General features: G+C 42.6%; 1 protein-coding gene across 4 annotated transcripts in view; it reads left to right on the plus strand.

Moving 5' to 3' along the window:
• Window positions 1-779: 779 nt before the first annotated feature.
• med23 (mediator complex subunit 23) overlaps window positions 780-16999 on the plus strand; it is a 35383-nt gene continuing 19163 nt past the window's right edge. For 2 of the 4 annotated variants that reach the window (XM_071413623.1, XM_071413624.1), the window contains exons 1-15: window positions 781-959; window positions 1520-1551; window positions 1695-1782; window positions 1900-2024; window positions 2111-2222; window positions 8181-8279; window positions 8373-8474; window positions 8579-8648; window positions 8766-8878; window positions 8992-9087; window positions 13722-13922; window positions 14138-14281; window positions 14740-14885; window positions 15556-15801; window positions 16715-16857. In XM_071413623.1, the coding sequence (XP_071269724.1) occupies window positions 909-959; window positions 1520-1551; window positions 1695-1782; window positions 1900-2024; window positions 2111-2222; window positions 8181-8279; window positions 8373-8474; window positions 8579-8648; window positions 8766-8878; window positions 8992-9087; window positions 13722-13922; window positions 14138-14281; window positions 14740-14885; window positions 15556-15801; window positions 16715-16857 (1768 nt within the window). In that variant the 5' untranslated portion in view covers window positions 781-908. Of the gene's footprint in view, window positions 960-1519; window positions 1552-1694; window positions 1783-1899; window positions 2025-2110; window positions 2223-8180; window positions 8280-8372; window positions 8475-8578; window positions 8649-8765; window positions 8879-8991; window positions 9088-9619; window positions 9638-13721; window positions 13923-14137; window positions 14282-14739; window positions 14886-15555; window positions 15802-16714; window positions 16858-16999 lie in introns of all 4 variants that reach the window. The other 2 variants (XM_071413620.1, XM_071413622.1) reach the window with 2 other exon arrangements.

Here is a 16999-nt window from a genome sequence, read left to right on the forward strand (position 1 = left end):
CATCGCTTCCATGTTGCTCACGCAGAGTGGTATTCTTATCTGATGTACCTTACACTGACTGGCCAGGTCGCCTAGTCAAGTGATATGGGCGGAGTTATTTACTGTAAGAAATTAGGAATTCGGAACACTAGCACATGTGCACATGGGAAAATAAACTAGGCCTAGACGTTATAAAGTGTTTTTCCATATATTTTTAAACCCAGGTTATGGGATGATACCTTCTGTGATTTGATATGATTCAATGTTTTAACATTTAAAGTATGGATATGAAAAACACTTTTCTGGTAGGGAACATCTGTCAGATTTGTGTAAAATGTTGTAATAACTTGTACATCTGTCAGATTTGTGTAAAATGTTGTAATAACTTGTACATATTTGTTTGTTTTGGGTCACCATAGCATAGCACTTTTGACAGGCCCACAACATTCTTGAGATGGCAGTGCAGTGATTAATGTACTTGTATAGGCCACATTGCAAATATTTCCATGTTTGAAGACTTGTTTGACTGGTGTGAATAGTTTATTTAATTGTCATAGATCACCACCTTGTGGCATAAATGGCAACTCTCCACTTGAGGTTCTTGATGACGTTGACGTTTTACATTACTTAGTTTAATCTGGTCTAGACATATTAAATGTATCAAAATGTATCAGTATGATTAATAGTTTCATTTTAGATATGCCACAGACCATTGAAACGTAGATCGTATTGTTTTATTAAATGAAATGGCACCACAGACATGGAACAATGTACTGTGCCATATCGGTTTGTTTTTAAGGCTGCACCAACTTCCGGTTAACAAACGTTAGCCGTATAGCTGTAGAAACAATCCATACTCATTGAACGGAGCAATGTGTCTATGTGATTTCTGACATTAATTGGTAAATTGTAGTGTTCATCGTTGAAGCATGGCGATTTCAATGGAAACCCAGCTCCAGAGTATATTCGAGGATGTAGTGGTATGTGCATTCTGTATCAGACAGCTAACTTTAGATAGCCAGCTAACGTTAGCCACTTACCTTTTGTTAGCAGCTAACGTTACTAGCTGAGCTAGCTTTTTTGCTAATTCACTTATGGCTGAATAGTTTTTGGTTAGCCACATTTTACAACAATCTCAGCATGCATTCTACTTAGCCTAATATTTGCTGCCTCATGTTGATCAAGCTAATGATATATGTCAATAGCAATGCCCTAACTTTATACAACATTTCTACTTTAGCTATATAACGTTAGCCTATGACAGCAGGGGTGTAATCACAGAAACCGTTTACTCCAACCCGAAAACGCAAACGAGAGGTTATATTTGACAAATTCAGGTAGGTCCCTCCCAATTTAGTTCCGTTTGCTTCCGTTTGGCTATTAAACGGCAAACGGTTTCTAATGAATACACCCTTAGATCGTGCACGTTTTGTCAGGTCGTTAACCCTAAATGTGCTAGCTAGATAATTTGTTTAGTGTAACATTCTAACCATTACTCCATTGATTGTCTATTCACTGAATACATCATTTTATTTTTCAGAAAACAGAAGTTATTGAGGAAGCCTTTGCAGGGTATGACTTCTGAAGCAGACTTGTCTGCATCCCAGTTAAAGATTAAGTGCAGTATAAAAAACACTATTCAGTGTCATACAATTTGTTGTGGAGGAGTTATGTTTTCATAGTTGTCTTTAATGACTTCTCATCTGTCTTCTCAGCATGTTTATGGACACACCTGAGGATGAGAGAACAAAACTTATCAGTTGTCTAGGTGCCTTTCGTCAGTATTGGAACACTCTTCCTCCGGTGAGAGAGATGCCCAAGATTTGAGACATGCAGCATCAAACATCATCCAAACCTTATACATTGCACTTGTTTCTGTAATTCCTCAGTAGTAACAAGACAGTTTGATGCTTTTTTCAGGATTCCCATGACCAGTGTGTGCAGTGGATTGTCAGATTCATTCATGGCCAGCACAGCCCCAAACGGATCTCTTTTCTCTACGACTGCCTCGCCATGGCAGTGGAAACCAGTCTGTTACCTCCCAGGTAAGGATGTGTTTTTCTCTGTGAGAGAATGACTAGTGTTGTGTACTGTGCTGAGGACAGACAAATTAAATGTCATGTTTTCTCAGGATGGTGTGTCAGGCTCTCATAAGCTCAGATAACCTGGAGTGGGAGCGGACACAGTTATGGGCCTTGACTTTTCGACTCATACGCAAAATCATCGGTGGTGTGGATTACAAGGTAAGAAACAATGCACTTGGGGGTGCTGTTGGAAGCCAAGGATGTAGAACGCGTTTCCCTATCGCTCCTTAGTTAGTGACCAAATTTATATATTTAACCTTGCAAAATTGTACATATTGTAACGACCCTGGGTTTATAAGCGCGGAAATCGACTCTGCCGCACGAGCGTGCTTTTGCAGCACAGTCGATAGCGCGCCGGACTTCGGGCTAGAAGGTCAAGGGTTCTAGACCTGCTCCCTGACTTCGGGCTAGAAGGTTGAGGGTTCGAGACCTGCTCCCTGCCTGTTTCATTACATTGGTGTCAGAAGTGATCGGACCTTGCATCAACGACAGTGCGTGTGCTTGGCCGGTGAGCGCGTTCCTGTAAGACGTAGAGTCGCAAGCTAGCGCGAGGACGCGCTCTTTGAAAGAAGGGAGTAGTGTAACGACCCTGGGTTTATAAGCGCGGAAATCGACTCTGCCGCACGAGCATGCTTTTGCGGCACAGTCGATAGTGCGCTGCACTTCGGGCTAGAAGGTCGAGGGTTCGAGACCTGCTCCCTGACTGTTTCATTACAATATTTTTGTTTGGCCAGGCGTCCTAGAGACCCATAAACAATTCAGATCAAGTTCGAGAAATTTAAGTTTGTAATGTCGTCTACCCGGCCAAAAACGAAGTCTGGAAGAGCAGGCCGCAGCAAGCCCGCGCCTTCTCCTGATTCACCCCCGCCACCGGACGCTGCTAATGCCGGCCCCACGGAAACACTGACTGTGGAGATGCTACAATCCGTGATAGGCACCCTCAAAACCGATATTTTCGGCAAAATTGACTCTCTCTCTACCAATCTCAGGTCAGAGATATCAATGGTCAAAGACGAGCTTAACAAATCTATTGAGAGTATAACGTTACAGAATAAGCTCGACGCACACGGAGTGGCCTTGGAACGAGGTGCAACAGTCCACAGCACTCGCATTAGCGAGCTAGAGGCTAACGTTGGCTCATTAATAACTAGGGTGATATACCTCGACAATAGATGCGAAGATATGGAATGTAGAATGCGGAGGAACAACATTCGTCTACTGGGAATACCGGAGGGAGTGGAGGGCCCAAGACCCACGGAGTTCATGGCCCAGCTGCCTCAGGAGCTGCTCGGTCTGGAGGAGAAGCCGCTGCTAGACCGGGCACACCGCACTCTGCGTAGCCGACCCCGGGATGGAAAACCCCCGCGACCATTTGTTATCAGGGTGCATTCCTTTCACGATCGCAATGACATACTGAGGAGATCGGGAGAGGCATCCCTTGTTGTACCGCATGGTGTGGAAAAAATGGTTGGTTAGCTGGTATTGTTAGCAGGCCGAATGGTTTGCTAGCAAAGCCAATTTTGCTGGGGTCATCGACATTTTAATGTCATTCTCCTTTCTTTACTTTTTTTTTCATTTCTAACCCAGGTTGCCGCCTCTAATATCAATATCTGGCTGTTTTCATGGCTCAGTCGTAGTTTTACCATCTGTATTGCTGTTAAACCGCTCTTCACCGAGGTTCGTTTTCCTTAGACTCTGTTGGGGACCAATCTATGTATGTTTGGCTTACTCTAGTTAAATGGTCACAAATCTCAGGTAGCACAGAGTAAGAGTTATCATGCTTTGCTCTAAACTTTTTTTCTATTTAGGGTTTTGCTTGCATCTCAGTTGGGGAGATGCTTCTGCAAGGGAGGGTGTGAGGGAAGGGGTTTTAACCTCTATATTTGTATATAGTTTCTATTTCTTTTGTGCCTCCTTTTTTTAAATTTATTTTTAATTTGCGCTTTTAGGTTCAACTAAGCTCTTCAGTTTACATTGTACTTTGTCCTTTACACTTCCTTTCTCTCTTAAGACATGACTCAGCCTAGTGTAGACCCATCCTGCTGGAGGGAATGGCTTTAATTTTCTCACTTGGAACTGCAGGGGCATAAATAACCCAGCATAAATAACCCAGTTAAACGTAGTAAGGTGCTACACCACCTTCATCAATTGAAAGCTCACATCTTTCTCCAAGAAACTCATCTGAAGGTATCACAACACTCAAGTCTTAGGTGCAGATGGGTGGGTCAGGTGTTCCATTCCTCATTTCAGAGTAAGGCAAGAGGGGTGGCTATTTTACTTCACAGATCAGTACCGTTTACATGTTCCAATGTGATCGCAGATCCCCATGGTACATACATAATTGTCAGTGGTAGGCTGCTCAATACATAGGTACTTTTTGTTAATATTTATGCTCCTAATTGGGACAATGGTGAATTTTTTTTCTCAAATCGGTTTTCTCTACACTCCCAGATATGTCTTCCCATATGTTGATCTTAGGTGGTGACTTTAACTGTTGGTTAGACCCACATTTGGATCGATCCTTCACTAAACCTACCACCTTATCAACTTCCGCTAGAGTTGTCCGAACCTTTGTCTGAATTCGCAGTTTCTGATCCTTGGAGAATGTTTAATCCAGCTGGAAAAGCATACTCTTTTTCTCATCAGTTCACCACACTTTTATGCGCATAGACTACTTCCTTGTAGATGACAGGCTCCTCCATTCCATAATGTTCATATAATCCAATTGTTGTATCTGACCATGCCCCTGTTACAATGGAAGTAGCCTTTCAAAATGTCGACAATCTGCGACCGCCTTGGCATTTAAATACTCAACTGCTCAGCAATGAACACTTTGTCAATTTTTGTTTTGAGTCAAATACATTTTTCATGATTACAAATAGAACCCCGAACATCTCTGCGTCTACTCACAGGGAAACTTTGAAAGCTTATATCAGAGGTGAAATGATTTCCTACACTGCACATGAGAACAAACTGAAAAGGGATAGGCTATCTATGTTAACACGCTGTATTGCCCAATTAGATGACATTTATGCCGTTTCGCCATCCCCGGATATGTATAAGGAGCGTTTAACTCTGCAAGCAGAATTTAACACATTATGAACAGACCAGGTTACTGAACTGCTTGTCAAGTCTAGGAGCACTTACTATGAACAAGGAGATAAAGCCAGTAAATTATTAGCTCGCAAGTTACATAAACTATCATAATTTCAGATTCCTAAAATTCGAGCATCGTCTGGGATATCATTAGACCCCAGGGGGATCAATGATGAGTTCAATAGATTTTACCAGTCTCTATATACTTCTGAAAGTAATGCGGATACATTGGAATTGGATGATTTCTTCCACTCACTTGCTGTCTCTTCTGTCAGCCCGGGATTTGGTAAAACAAATTAGAGCAGCCGATCACTGTTAAAGAATTGTCTAATGCTGTCAAATCCCTTCAATCCGGGAGAAGCTCAGAGCCTGACGGCTACTCAGCAGAGTTTTATAAAAAGTTTATCTCCAAAATAGCCCCTATTCTAATTGAAATGTACAAAGAAGCATTTGTAAATGGTTCTCTCCCACAGACTCTCACTCAGGCAACCATTTGTCTTATTCTTAAAAATAATTTGACTGTGCATCATACCGTCCAATTAGCCTGCTAAATGTTGACTATCAAATTCTAGCCAAACTTTTGGCAACGCGTCTGGAAACAGTCCTCCCATCAATTATCTCACCGGATCAAACAGGATTTATTAAAAATAGACAGTCATTCTTCAATCTTCGACGATTATCTAATATTATATATAATCATGGCTTGGATAAGACTTCTGTACTCATCCCCTCAAGCCTCTGTCAGGACTAATAACACTCAATCAGACTGCTTCCCTTTGCAATGATCGACACGCCAGGGTTGCCCTTTAAGTCCCTTACTGTTTGCCCTCGCCATAGAACCACTTGCAATAACACTTCGCTCCAACCCCCTCATCAAAGGTATAGTCCGATGTGGACACGAACACAAACTGTCTTTATATGCAGATGATTTATTATACACATCCAACCTTTCTGTCTCTGTTCCTGCTTCCCTTGCCACTTTTGCATCCTTTGGTCACTTATCAGGGTATAAACTGAATCACAGTAAAAGCAAATTGTCCGCAAAAAATTCCCCTTTGCGCAACTTGCCATTTAAAATTGCTCACAGTAGTTTTATTTATCTTGGGGTACATGTCACAATCAGATTTGAAACCCTTTTTTCAAGCCTACTTTGCTCCTCTTTTAACCCGTACTAAGGACGACTTGGAACGCTGGTCTTTGCTACAACTCTCTTTAGTTGCAATAATTAATTATATTAAAATTAATACTCTCCCTAAATTCTTCTATCTTCCGATTTTTCTTCCCAATACATTTTTCAAAAAAATCGACGGCCTAATACTACCCTTTTATATGGGACAAAAAGCCTTCCAGGATGCGAAAACAGCTTTTGCAGAGGCCCAAACCAGACGTCGGTCTAGCTCTACCGGATTTCAGAATCTATTATTGGGCCGCCAACCTTAGGATCATTCATTACTGGTCGCAGAGCAGAGAGATATTCTCACCCCCAATTTGGCTAGAGATGGAGGCTGCCTCCTCTATACCGGCATCATTGTCTTCCCTTGCTCACTCCTCCGTTACAGGCCCTTACTCCTCCTTCACCAAAAATATGTGTCAAAACAACATTAAAGATCTGGAATCAATTCAGGCGCCACTTTGGGTTTCAAACAACCTCTTTGGCTCCGGTAGCCTCAACCAGCTCCCCCCCCATCTATGGTTGATGGTGCTTTCTCAACATGGTCTGTATTAAAAGATTCAGAGATCTGTATATTAACAATACATTTAGTACGTTTGAACAATTATCAGCTAAATTTGGTCTCCCCAGACAGGTTCTTACAAGTCCAGAGTAACATCCGCAGCATAGATCCAGAATTCCCCTCCCTTTCTGATGAAACACAGTTCGACACATTTATCCCACTTTCTACTCTGAAAGGCACCTTGTCAATAATCTATAGTCAAATTTTCTCACTACAAACCATCTCATTAAACAATATTAAATCCTCATTGGAGGAGGAACTGGGTGAGGAAATATCTGATGAACTATGGGAAGGGGCACTCAAAAGGGTACATAGCTCTTTTATCTACGCTCGACACGGCCTCATTCAATGCAAACTCATTCATAGGGCCCACTGGACCAAAGCAAGATTATCCAACATTTGCAAGAATGTGAACCCTATTTGTGTATGATGTAATCATGTAATCAGTCTCCCGCTAGTCATGTACACATGTTTTGGTGTTGCCCATCTCTCGTTGGTTTTTGGAAAGACATCTTTAACACACTCTCAGAATTAAGTGGCACACAGATCGAGCCAGACCCTTTTATTGCACTATTTGGGGTTTCCTTACCCATAATACAATTGACCAAAATGAATAAGGATGAAATTGCCTTTGTCACTTTGTTAGCGAGACGATTCATTTTACTTAGATGGAAATCCTCTGCAGCCCCTTCTCATGCTCTTTAGATTAAATCTGTTTTGAATTGCATAAAGTTGGAAAAAATTAAACACACACTCAATGGGTCTGTAGACAAATTCTATGCAATGTGGGCTCCCTTCTTTTCTTATGTTAAACGAATACATTTCCCTGCAGTTCCAGAGTGATGTATATTTATATATTGGTGAAGTAAGAGGCCTGGTATGTGCATACACGACATCTCGGATGTTAAGGACGGTATTATCTGTACTAGTTGACCTATAACAACTGTATCAAAATATATATTTTTCCTTATTATTTATTTACATTTTTGTAATTGTTTTTTGGGTCTCTCTCTTTTGCTGTATTGTTGTCTTTGATGTGTTGTTTTATACTACTGCCAAATAACTTACAAGTGCAGTTATTTTCTAAATGCTGGTATTGAAAATTCAATAAACCAAAGTATATATAAAAGAAGAAGAAACAATGCACTTGATCTCAATCAACGTGACTAGAGATCGTAGGATAGCATAGAGGAAAGGAAGTCGTATACAACAGTGTAAATAGTATTATTACATAGGATATTATCTACTAAATAACATGAATGATGTGCTTCATTGTGTTCCATCGCAGGGAGTTAGAGATCTACTGAAGGCTCTGCTGGATAAGATTCAGACCATCCCCAACACCGTTAGCTCAGCTGTGGTCCAGCAGCTGCTAGCTGCACGAGAGGTACGCCTCCTTTCCAGCCATGGGCTTTTTCACAAGAGTTTGGGGATATCCGGTTGAATTAACCTGCTGAAATGTTTGTATATCTTCTCACAGGTGGTGGAGTACATCCTCGACAGGAACGCGTGCCTCCTGCCTGCCTACTTTGCCATTACAGAGATCAGAAAACTCTATCCTGAGGGGATGTTGTCACACTGGGTATGTTTTTAACCAGGCTATGTTCATGTCATTTGTGTGGATGATGAATCGATTTGAACTGAGATACATAGCATCTTTCACGCTATCCTTCTCTTTTATTCTAGCTTCTGGGCAGTCTCATGTCAGATTTTGTTGACAGTTTTCGGCCCACTGCAAGAATTAACTCCATCTGTGGTAAGGCCACCATTTGCACCTAACCTGCTTGGTATTGAGCAGTTGTGAGATACATATATTTATTTGGGAGTATTTTTCAGAGAACTTTAAGTGACCTATCATATGTTTGACCTGTAGGGAGATGCAGCCTCCTTCCAGTGGTCAACAACTCTGGAGCTATCTGCAACTCCTGGAAGCTGGACCCCACCACATTACGCTTCCCTCTCAGGGGCATGCTGCCCTTCGACAAGGTACTACTCCTAAACCTATCATATCTATCACCTCCATAGAAATCTTTTACCCAGACAGTGTGAAGCCTGTTTGTCAACGCTTTTGTCAAAGGATGTGGGTGTTTCTCCCCCAGGACCTGTTTGAACCACAGACAGGGCTGCTGCGATATGTGCTGGAGCAGCCCTACTCTCGAGACATGGTCTGCAACATGTTAGGGCTCAACAAGCAGGTACTTCTCCTCTCCTGCCCTGTCAGCTCTCCCCTTCCTCCTCTACCTCCCCCCTTGCTCTTGGTAACACAGGTACAGTACACAAGCCAAGGATGCTCCAGATGACCAGCCTATCACGTGAGGTGTCTTGTACTGTATTTAGTGCATCTGATTACCTGTAGAATCCAGATGAAGGCAAACAACGATGGTTTGCATTGCTTTGTTTCTATAAGGCCAGCCTCCAATCTATTCCCTGCCAATTCAGTGCACTATGTTTACCCCCAGCCCTGCTTGGCAGCTCAAATCAACGGTGTTTCAAGTTCTGTCTGACTGCCCCTTTGGCCCAGGGACACACAACAACGAGTATTGGTGTAAGGGAATACACCAGTTAATATGCCCTGTCACATTCACTTGATGTGTCTCTTAGGAGTCCAGCGGCTTTACTGACTGACAGGGGAACTTGGAGCTGGCCTCCTAGTCACTGTTTTGTCTTCTCCTTTTTTCTTCCTTTCTTTTTGTTCTGTCCTGTCTTGCCCATCCTCCAATGCTCTAGACCTTGAACATTGCTCAGGTATGTTCACAATCTTCCTGTTGTATTGTGACTAACCAGATACTGGACGCAGCTTCCTAGCCACACTGATCACGTCTAGACAACCAAAAAAATGAGAAATAAAGCAAAACATAGGGCTTGAAATTACCTTAGATAGAGACCGATGTCCAAGAGCATGTGAAAGAGCTGATATGACAATGCATCACATTGACAGGATGTGCAAGGGTCTACAGTTCAGCTCCCCTTGTTGGCCACGTAGTGTGGTCCGTAGACTTCACATCTCATTGGAGTTTTAATGCTGTGGCTGTTGCTGTCTGTCAAGACATCTCTCAAAGCTGTTTTTTAAGAACATACTTTCCCACAGATGCGTTGTGTTCGGTCTTGGGTTTCAGAATTCCATCTCCCGTCCCAAGATCCTGTATACAAGTCCAAAAACACAGCAGCTTGACAATTATTTTGCTTCTCTGTCTTTCATAGATTATTCTACTTGAATTTTCAGTGTCACCTCTATACATAGCTAGACACAATTGAAACACTCTTTCAACTGCCTGTACACTGTGGCAAAATTAGTTAAGCAATTTACTTAGATTCTCATTTTATGGTGGCTAACTCCACTGTCCCTTTAGTCTCCCTGCCTTAGACTATGAATTCATTTTGTTGAATTCGTTTTGCAATTCTAAGAATGTGCAGAACAGCATTGTAAAAGCTCTCGTGAGATCTCAATGAAAAAAACGTTGTATACAAAGTAGTAAAATGTGGACAAATTGTATCAATTTCCACCAATTGATACAATTGCAAATTTGATATTATTAGGATCTACTTTGGTGTGTTATATTATTGAATACACTAGTTCCTTCCCTATTCCAATGTCCTTGAATTTAATAGCCTATATACAGTGGGGAGAACAAGTATTTGATACACTGCCGATTTTGCAGGTTTTCCTACTTACAAAGCATGTAGAGGTCTGTAATTTTTATCATAGGTACACTTCAACTATGAGAGACGGAATCTAAAACAAAAATCCAGAAAATCACATTGTATGATTTTTAAGTAATTAATTTGCATTTTATTGCATGACATAAGTATTTGATACATCAGAAAAGCAGAACTTAATATTTGGTACAGAAACCTTTGTTTGCAATTACAGAGATCATACGTTTCCTGTAGTTCTTGACTAGGTTTGCACACACTGCAGCAGGGATTTTGGCCCACTCCTCCCTACAGATCTTCTCCAGATCCTTCAGGTTTCGGGGCTGTCGCTGGGCAATACGGACTTTCAGCTCCCTCCAAAGATTTTCTATTGGGTTCAGGTCTGGAGACTGGCTAGGCCACTCCAGGACCTTGAGATGCTTCTTACGGAGCCACTCCTTAGTTGCCATGGCTGTGTGCTTCGTGTCGTTGTCATGCTGGAAGACCCAGCCACGACCCATCTTCAATGCTCTTACTGAGGGAAGGAGGTTGTTGGCCAAGATCTCGCGATACATGGCCCCATCCATCCTCCCCTCAATACGGTGCAGTCGTCCTGTCCCCTTTGCAGAAAAGCATCCCCAAAGAATGATGTTTCCACCTCCATGCTTCACGGTTGGGATGGTGTTCTTGGGGTTGTACTCATACTTCTTCTTCCTCCGAACACGGCGAGTGGAGTTAGACCAAAAAGCTCTATTTTTGTCTCATCAGACCACATGACCTTCTCCCATTCCTCCTCTGGATCATCCAGATGGTCATTGGCAAACTTCAGACAGGCCTGGACATGCACTGGCTTAAGCAGGGGGACCTTGCGTGCGCTGCAGGATTTTAATCCATGACGGCGTAGTGTGTTACTAATGGTTTTCTTTGAGACTGTGGTCCCAGCTCTCTTCAGGTCATTGACCAGGTCCTGCCGTGTAGTTCTGGGCTGATCCCTCACCTTCCTCATGATCATTGATGCCCCACGAGGTGAAATCTTGCATGGAGCCCCAGACCGAGGGTGATTGACCGTCATCTTGAACTTCTTCCATTTTCTAATAATTGCGCCAACAGTTGTTTCCTTCTCACCAAGCTGCTTGCCTATTGTCCTGTAGCCCATCCCAGCCTTGTGCAGGTCTACAATTTTATCCCTGATGTCCTTACACAGCTCTCTGGTCTTGGCCATTGTGGAGAGGTTGGAATCTGTTTGATTGAGTGTGTGGACAGGTGTCTTTTATACAGGTAACGAGTTCAAACAGGTGCAGTTAATACAGGTAATGAGTGGAGAACAGGAGGGCTTCTTAAAGAAAAACTAACAGGTCTGTGAGAGACGGAATTCTTACTGGTTGGTAGGTGATCAAATACTTATGTCATGCAATAAAATGCAAATTAATTATTTAAAAATCATACAATGTGATTTTCTGGATTTTTGTTTTAGATTCCGTCTCTCACAGTTGAAGTGTACCTATGATAAAAATTACAGACCTCTACATGCTTTGTAAGTAGGAAAACCTGCAAAATCGGCAGTGTATCAAATACTTGTTCTCCCCACTGTATATTATTTTTTAATGAAACAAAAGCATGTTACAAATCATTAAACATTTACAATTTCAAACATGCAACAACATTACCAAATCAGCAAAGAGGATTGGACATTTTCTGTTTGAAACTAGAGGTGTACGTACCTGAGAATGACATGTTAATTTCAAGCCCTGATCTGCTGCATGCCGGAATGTAGTATAGTCCTGTCCGTTTTCAACTGTGGTTCAGGTGTATCTTGACGTTTGCACTGCAAGAGTTTTCCATTTGAATGTTAACACTAGATAGGCTATGTTGTTGCAAGGTAGTAGATTTAAATGCACTCTGGGAATGTCCGGAATTGACCATGTCTTTGTTCCCATAGGAGCATGATCAAATTTGTCTTTTGCCATTGAGGTTACATTATTGGATTTTGACACATCCACCACAACAGGGATGATTTGGTTCAAAAGCTACTATGAATCATGTGCTGACTGACTAATTACTTTGAGTAAGCCAAAAGTCATGGTGAAAGCAATCTTCTGAATTTTGAGTTGTTTTCCTAATGCAGTGGGCTGAGCCTTACTAAAATGATCCTTATTACATTTCAAAAGAATGATTAGTTGGACCTATCTTTGGTCCCGGCCCTCTATCGGAACATTGTGCTAAAAGGCAGCAAAAAAGCTCAAAAGAACCTACTGTATACATAATGGCTTTAACTCTTTAGATTCCATAAACCAATTCCATTGGTTGGACACTCATCAGACCAGCCTTAATCCAGTAAAGAAACCCCCATTTCAGAAGAGCATGTGTTGTACCACTGTCCCCCCCCTCACCCTTTGGAGATGATGCTTCCCTCTGCTCACAGCGTGGTGTTGAGATGAATGGCAGTGTGTTCTATACCTGCATGTCACTTTCAGGGGCAGCTGCAGTATATCAGAAAGAGAGAGTACCTTTTGTGGTTTCAGAACAAACAGACTGGGTATATCGAAGCTTGTTCTCAGTCTATCACCATTGTTTTTCAGTAAACGTTTTGACCACAAGCCATTATTCAGTGTCAGACTGATTGTAAATGTGCAGAGCACCACCTGTTGAGTAAATATTGTCTTAACAGGTCATTTACATTGGATAGAATATTGAAATTACTTTATCAATGATGGCAAAAGTGACCAATGTGGTGATATAGTGCAGCTACTCTGGGATCTGGGCTTTCTTTGGCAGTGGTGTAGTCTTCATGTCATGCCCTGTTTTGTGTGTGTGTGTTTGAGTCAATGTGTACCCTCTGTGTGCCCGGGACAAGCTCTGTTTGTACCCAACATTTATGAGACTCCCATTTGGGCCAAGTGTCTAGAGTCAAGTTGGTGTGAGACTGTGTTTGGAGTGGAGTAAGAGGGAATGGAACTAAAATGAAGCAGTCAATGAGGCTAGTCAAGTGCCCCATTTTTTTAATTTATTTTTGTTTGTTTTTAACTGAACTACATTCTGAATCAACTGTATGCAGATTTCACTTGTTTTGGTGAGGTATGGGCCAGTGCTAAATTCCCTGTATGAGGTACATTTGACTTTTTTTTTTAATTCTTTTTTTTTTTATTCACCCCTCTCTGACCTCTGACACTCGTCTCTCTGGGCTCTCCCCCCCCAGCACAAGCAGCGCTGCCCGGTGCTCGAGGACCAGCTTGTGGACCTGGTGGTGTACGCCATGGAGCGCTCAGAGACCGAGGAGCAGTTTGACGATGGCGGCACCAGCCAGCTCCTGTGGCAGCACCTCTCCAGCCAGCTCATTTTCTTTGTGCTCTTCCAGTTCGCCAGCTTCCCGCACATGGTGCTCTCGCTTCACCAGAAGGTGAGGTGGTGTTGATTTGAAACAGACACACACTTTTATAGAAGTGGACACAGTCATTTGTCCTATTATCGTGAATGATCTATTCTTGTTCTTGCTTCGTTTTTACCATTGGCGATTGAATTGGCTCTCTTGTTCCACGCTGCTAGTCTGTGAGACAGAGAGACTGTTATATAGACCATGTCTAAAATGTCTGTCTTGTGTGTGTTGCTCCTCAGCTGGCCGGTCGAGGTCTGATCAAAGGCAGAGACCACCTCATGTGGGTCCTCCTCCAGTTCATATCTGGCAGCATTCAGAAGAACGCCCTGGCTGACTTTCTCCCTGTCATGAAGCTGTTCGATCTTCTCTACCCAGAGAAAGAGGTAGCCACTGTGTGTGTGTGTCTGTCGTTTCAGCTCCTCCATCTGTCGGGGAATCGCTGCAGGAACCAGGAGGCTCCACTCTGAGCTGCATCTGGAGCTGCTCTCTCCAAGGGGACGCAATGAAGGCATCTGCAGCCCCATCTCCCCCCAATTGACATCCAGCCAAGTCTTCCATTAGCATGCAAATACTGGATCTGTTTACTTACGCTGCGCTAACACACAATCATGGCTTACTTGTCCCGCTTAGCCCAGAGCTAAGTGGATATTTATTAGCTTTCTGACCAATGATGATACAGCCAATTGTGAATGAATGAGTGAAATATTTAGTGACATAATACATTTTACTAGTCAGGTGATAAAACCATTTACTTGGTGTCGAAGATATTGATATGAATTGATGATTTATTGAAGGTTTTATTGGGATGACTAGAGACATCGTGATGTGTGTGTCTCTACAGTGCATCCCGGTGCCAGACATCAGCAAGCCCCAGTCGACCCACGCCTTCGCCATGACTTGCATCTGGATCCACTTGAACCGCAAGGCTCAGAATGACAACTCCAAGCTTCAGATTCCCATCCCCCACTCCCTCAAGCTGCACCATGAGTAAGAGAATGTCTGAATCAATCAAATGTATTTTATAAAGCCCTTTTTACATCAGCAGTTGTCACAAAGTGCTGTACAGAAACCCAGCCTAAAACCCCAAACAGCAAGCAATGCAGGTGTAGAAGCACGGTGGCTAGGATAAACTTCCATAGAAAGGCAGGAACTTGGGAAGAAACCTAGAGAGGAACCAGGCTCTGAGGGGTGGCCAGTCCTCTTCTGGCTGTGCCGGGTGGAGATTATAAGAGTACATGGCCATTTAAGGCCAGAGTGTTCTTAAAGACCAGCAGGGTAAAATAACAACCACAGTGGTCAACACCTCTGGAGTAAATGTCAGTTGGCTTTTCATAGCCGAGTATTCAGTGTTCCAGGCAGCAGGTCCCACAGGAAAAGAGAGACTGTCAAACAGCAGCTCTACCTTTAGAGGTCAGTATGTACTTAACACCAGCTCTTGTCTGTCATGTTGTCTACTAGAACGCTCATAAGTAATCACTTAGGCAGGCCGGTCTAAAAGTGTTTGTAGTCAGTGGTCACCAACTTGCAATATAACACAGATGCATGATTTGTGATGCCTTAAGTTTGAGATAAAAGCAACATCTCAAATCTGGGATTCGATTGCATTTAAACTCCCTCCTATCCCCTATAATATTTTTACCTGTCCATGTGTGTTTAGGTTTCTCCAGCAGAGCCTGAGGAACAAGACCCTGGGGATGACAGACTATAAGATCGCCCTGCTGTGTAATGCCTACTCCACGAACTCGGAGTGCTTCACTCTGCCCATGGGCGTGCTTGTGGAGACTATCTATGGCAACGGCAGCATGCGCATCACCCTGCCTGGCACCAACTGTACCGCATCAGGCTCCGTCACACCACTACCCATGAACCTCCTAGACTCCCTCACCGTCCACGCCAAGATGAGGTGGGCTATACTTACCATAGAGATACTATAGTCCCTACAAAGACTACTACTGCTCCTTTCAATGGTGCTGTCAGGATATCACAGCAACATCAACAGTAACACTTAATTTAGTTGGAGCTCTTACTAGGGGTTATTGAATTAAGAATGGAACATCCTCAGTCTGAGGAAAACTTGAGGATGCGTCCTATGATGTTTTTAATTAAGTTTTTTTTTTTAACGGCTTGAAATGCTGTGCTAAAAATAATCTACTTTACAATGCATTATTTTAGACCCCTGCCATGTTTTTTTTAAGGACACGCCATTATGCAATTTTATTCACATTTATACTGCCCTATTTAAAATGCAAGAAGGCTTGGATAATTTGTTTTTATTTAAACATATAACATTTAAACTCTAGTCATTTTCCCTCGCTCGGATTTAGTGTAGCCCAGGGTGTATGAAATGAAATGGCTCTGTGCTAAATTACAAAGAACAGATGAGAGCGTTGCAGCGTGATGTCTTCTTCTCTTCTGTTGATCACTGTTCTATTCTCCCTGCTGTTAGTTGCCATTTACTATCAAAAGAATGGAGAATGGAGATAATGATGAGTTTAAACAGCATCCATCCATTTCAACGTAAAAGCAATTTTTTTACCGACGAGTGGGTTTTGTTTTTTTGACAAGATGTTGTCGCTAATGAAAAATCATCTGCTCTAGCGGCTTTACAGTGGATTCAGTGCTTATTCATTTTACAATAAAGCCATCTGCAATTTCTGAGCCAATAATGCCTTGAACATTCAGCTATTCTCTGCAAATACCAACACTTGCATAAGGAGTATTCTGACAGTTTAGTGATCAAAGCATAATATATAAGGTGAAAACTGCATACAGTGGTCAAGTCTTATTCACATTTCCCCTGTACCTTGTACTTCAAGCCTGATCCATAGCATCGCCACTCGGGTGATCAAGTTGGCCCACGCCAAGTCCAGCATCGCCCTGGCCCCAGCCCTGGTGGAGACCTACAGCAGACTGCTGGTCTACATGGAGATAGAATCTCTGGGCATCAAAGGATTCATCAGTAAGTCCTGCAAACTCTGAATCCACTTACAGAGCTTATCAATCCCTGCCTGCATTTTTTCCCCGAAAGAGACCTGGTTCATGTTCCGAAAGGCACACCATAACAAAAACTTTTCTCCCTGCTGAACACGACCCTGGCCTGA

Source organism: Salvelinus alpinus, chromosome 8, assembly GCF_045679555.1.
Source record: "Salvelinus alpinus chromosome 8, SLU_Salpinus.1, whole genome shotgun sequence".
Taxonomy (NCBI): domain Eukaryota; kingdom Metazoa; phylum Chordata; class Actinopteri; order Salmoniformes; family Salmonidae; genus Salvelinus; species Salvelinus alpinus.